The 3,993-nt window shown below is 50.2% G+C and overlaps 1 protein-coding gene across 2 annotated transcripts; it reads right to left on the bottom strand.

Moving 5' to 3' along the window:
• Positions 1 to 1,538: 1,538 nt before the first annotated feature.
• Positions 1,539 to 3,366, bottom strand: LOC119312072 (F-box protein At2g26160-like). Of its 2 annotated transcripts, XM_037587811.1 has the most exons (3): positions 3,241 to 3,366; positions 1,799 to 3,046; positions 1,539 to 1,719 (listed from the first exon to the last, which is right to left on the bottom strand). In XM_037587811.1, exon 2 carries the CDS (start codon positions 3,039 to 3,041, stop codon positions 1,806 to 1,808), a length of 1,236 nt encoding a protein of 411 aa, XP_037443708.1. In that variant the 5' UTR covers positions 3,042 to 3,046; positions 3,241 to 3,366; the 3' UTR covers positions 1,539 to 1,719; positions 1,799 to 1,805. The 2 variants fall into 2 exon arrangements, with proteins under 2 accessions (XP_037443708.1, XP_037443701.1); XM_037587804.1 differs by having other exon boundaries at positions 1,539 to 3,046.
• Between the last annotated feature and the right edge of the window lie 627 nt (positions 3,367 to 3,993).

Genomic DNA, 3,993 nt, shown 5'->3' with positions numbered 1-3,993 from the left:
AAGACAATTGATCAGTGTTTCGTCAAAAAGAGACACACCACTCCCCTTTTAAAGAGAATATTTCCTAAGGGCATCTCCATCCTTAAATCGTCCGTACCCGTTCAGACCGAACTGTTTGGACCTATTTTGCTATTCAATGTGGTACCCTATCGATCCGCAGAACGGTTTGGGCGTCCATTTTTCCCGCAAAACGAAAGTGAACTGGGGGAAGGGCTTGGCGGGACTCGAGACCGCCGCCACGTAGGACTATGACACACCCGACCCATTGGAATCCCCATCCCAGTCCACTTTTCCTCCACTCCGTCTCTGCCCCTCTTTGCTTTGCATCTGCACTCTCCTCGTCCGTCGCCGCTGATGTACCTCTCCGGCCGCCAGCCAGGCATCGTAGGATGTCTGCGACCCCCACCAACGCATCTGTCCTCCTTGGACTACGCCATCGTCCACCCAGGATACCTCCGCGGCTAGGTACCTCTCGCCCCTGCCGATGACGTCTATGGTGGACACCATACCCGATAGGTGTTCGGTTAATGCCATTGACCTTTTTTGGAACTTCTTGTTGTTTTCAAGCACGATGACCGGGTACTCGATGAAGGAGGATGAGTTGTTTTGATGCGTGGGTGACCGTATTTGTGGACTTTGTAGGCATGAACTCAAGGGACTCAATCTTCTGGTGGTGCGTGCATGGTTCGTTTCATGGTCAAAAGCACTTCATGCCCTACGGCATACACATCATCCATGAATACAATATGAGGTCGATATCGCATCGATGGTACACTATCGGCAACTTCGTCATGAAGTTTTGCGCCGCGGTTGAATGAGTGGAGACAATGTGCCCATTGGGCGCGTCAACCATGGAAATCGTAAGTTTTGCTTCCTGTTGCTCTACATGTTGGTTAATTCATCCATTCACACAATGTTGCTCTAAACATTGTATAGCTTGCATGCACCGCCGCGATGTACTACAGGACCGAGGGCAGGTCATTCATGCATATACATTGTTAGATTAAGCTCACATATGAAGAAAGGTGGTAAACAAATATAAGGGAAAAATAAAGAGGCATACAACTAAAAATAAAAAAATTAAATACGAAGACATACTAAAAAGTAAAAGATGAAGAATAAAGAAGCAAGAAAAAGAAAAGGAAACAAAAAAAATGTTGTTGGGTGACCAAGCAAAAGTAGGGCGCATATATGAAGCAAAAACTCCACTCATCGAATACAAAAGAAAAAGGCTCGTCACAACTTTGTACTCTTCAAATCCACGACATGGCAACATGGCCTGACAGCTTATCATGCATAGAAATTTCAATTTATGTCGCCTTTGAACCGTGAAGGGAGCGAGAAATTAACTGCGGCTGCAGAGATAAACTACTCTCAAGCAGTGACTGAATCTCCAAATTCAGTCAAACCATAGAAGCAAATCAACCAGTTCAGAGTGCAAAATTATCGCAAAAGAAGAAGAGATCACCAAACCAAATATACTGATAAGCAACGATGCATTTTAAGATCATTCACAGACACAGCAATGACCACAGTACTATTTGAAAACTGATGCAGTTAGCTTCCATAGTAACCACCATATTAAGTTCAGGCAAATTAATGATACATGGCCGCAACTAACGGCATAAGCAAGTCAAATACCAACGCATTTCGCGGCTTGCATGGGACCACCGAACACCATAATCAACCGCCGTACGTACCACAGTCAGATGGATTAACCTGTGAGCAGCTTGCAAAATAAACATCAGTTTTGCTAAAGCATATCTTATATAGCAACAACCCAACAACAATATAACACCTTCAATTCAGTCCTGGGGGAATAGCCATGCTGCCAGACGCATCTCCTTGTGGCGCTTCCAGGAAATAATTGGATGAGGGGAAGAGATGTCGCCGAGTTGCATGTCATAGGCACTGCATGATGTGTTCTCCTCGGCGTAATGGTAATCCACACGATACTCGTCATCGTCGTCCAAGAAGAAGATGCGATTGCCCAACAACCCGTACCGAGACACGGCCACAGCCCTGGAGCACCTTCGACCCGGAAACAGCACCTGGTCATCCCCCATGGTTGACACCTTGATCCATTGCGAGTGCTCAAAGTCAGCCTCGAATACCTCAAACTCGCTTCGTCCAGCAATAAATTTACGAGGCCCTCCAGGTCTAACTTCAGGAACCTGGCACCAAATATTCCTGCGTACCATCAGCAACATGCCACGCGATTCAACCAGATAGAGCTTCTTCACGGGCAAACCGTTCTCTTCAGTCCCAACATGGTATAACCTGAAATCCGCCTTGCCCTCGATGACCCTTCCAATCCGAGAAACCTGCGGATTGCCGGTGCTTTGGTCGTTGCTGATGTTCACCACAAGGAGGTTCTCGTCATCGTCAAGGGCATAGAGCTTGCCCTGGTAGAATGCCATGTCTTCAAAATCCTTACATTCATCACACGCGCGTACCGACCACGACAAGGCCCCTGGCTGGCAGATTAGGATCTGACTGGTGTGCTCAACGCCGACCAATGCGGCAACAAGGTTTGACGAGCACAGGATTAGCTTAATTACGTGCAGCTTCTTTGACTTCTTGATATGCATCCATGTATTGTAAGGGTCTGCAAATTTTGACCCATGCTCGTCGAGTGACCATTTAGCGACTGCATTTGGAGGCCGGAGTCGGACGCTCGAGAGAGGAGGGAGCGTCACGACCGCCCTGGAGAAGGGATTGACAAGGAAGCACCCATCGTCACGGGGGAAGACAAGCCAGCTGCCACAGACGCTCTTGTACCCAGCGAAGCCGCACCCTGGAAAGCAGAAGGGCTTGTCATAGGGGAGGCTGTAGAAGGTGCCGTCGGGCAGCGCGAGCAGGGGTAGTGTTGTGGTCTGGAGCTTCTGCCTCGCGGCGGCACGCCACTGCAGGCACACTGCGGCGAAGCGGGCGCGGTCGGCGTACGCAGGGAGCAGGCTGAGCACCAGGCCTGCCAGGTCCAGCGGGAGGGCTGACCACCACGGCGGTGGCTGCGAGTGCAGTTTGTTCTCTGCTGCCATCGGTCCTGCAATGCGGAGAAGAAACATTATCAGAGAAGAATGACGGCACAACAACATTTTTTGCCGCGCAGAGGCAATAAGTCGAACAAGTTGTGTGCGTGGCCAGCGGACGCTGCTCATGCATGGACGGAGACATCCCCCGTAGGCGATCAAGGGAAGACGGAGAAAGGTGGGTGAGTAGAAGGAGGAGGCGGGGTACCAGGGAGAGCAGCGCCGTCCAGAGCGGGGGTCGATCTGCCGTTGGCGCCGGACGCCGGTGGCAGGCTGCCACTCCTGTTGCTGCTGCCGTGCCGTAGTGGAGTGTGGCTTCCCGAACGGGGCCAAGTTTTTTTGTATGTGACCAACTGAGGGTAATTTTGGAGGGATGTGTGCAGCCCAGGCCCAGCTATATGGGCCGGTCCCTTAGTCGGCGCCCCCAGCTCTTGAAAAACGATTCAAAAAAAAAGTTCTTGGAAAACAGTATCTTAAAACCATTTTCTTTTCCAAAACCCTTAATTAGAGATTTGAACTAGTACAAGTAGGAGAGCAGCTTTTTGGCTCCCGAGCTCATATGCTCCTGCTATCTGTTCCATTCAATAGAGCCTCGTGATCTGAGCCAAATTCCATTTTGTGGGAATACGCACAGTGTATACGCAGAGGAATACATGATGATCTGACATGTACCAGGTACAGAAGGCCCAACTGTCAGCCCCTCAGCACCCACCCCCGTCCTCTCTCTCTCTCTCTGGAATAATTGGCGAATTTGGTGACGGATCTGAGCGTCTGGTGCCCGTCCTTGTCGCGTGCAGCCATTGTCCGCTAAGTCAAAGCAAGGTTATCTTCTTTGGCTTCAGGCGTCAAGACTCGCATACAGCATGCTAGACGGCAGCGCAACACCGACGTCTGACAATATCAATCAGTGGCGGCTGCTAACCGCCCTGTAACCCGGGATGTACCACAACGAGGCTTGGAG

This window comes from Triticum dicoccoides, chromosome 1B (assembly GCF_002162155.2).
Source record: "Triticum dicoccoides isolate Atlit2015 ecotype Zavitan chromosome 1B, WEW_v2.0, whole genome shotgun sequence".
NCBI lineage: Eukaryota > Viridiplantae > Streptophyta > Magnoliopsida > Poales > Poaceae > Triticum > Triticum dicoccoides.
This window is presented reverse-complemented; position numbering and strand designations above follow the sequence as displayed.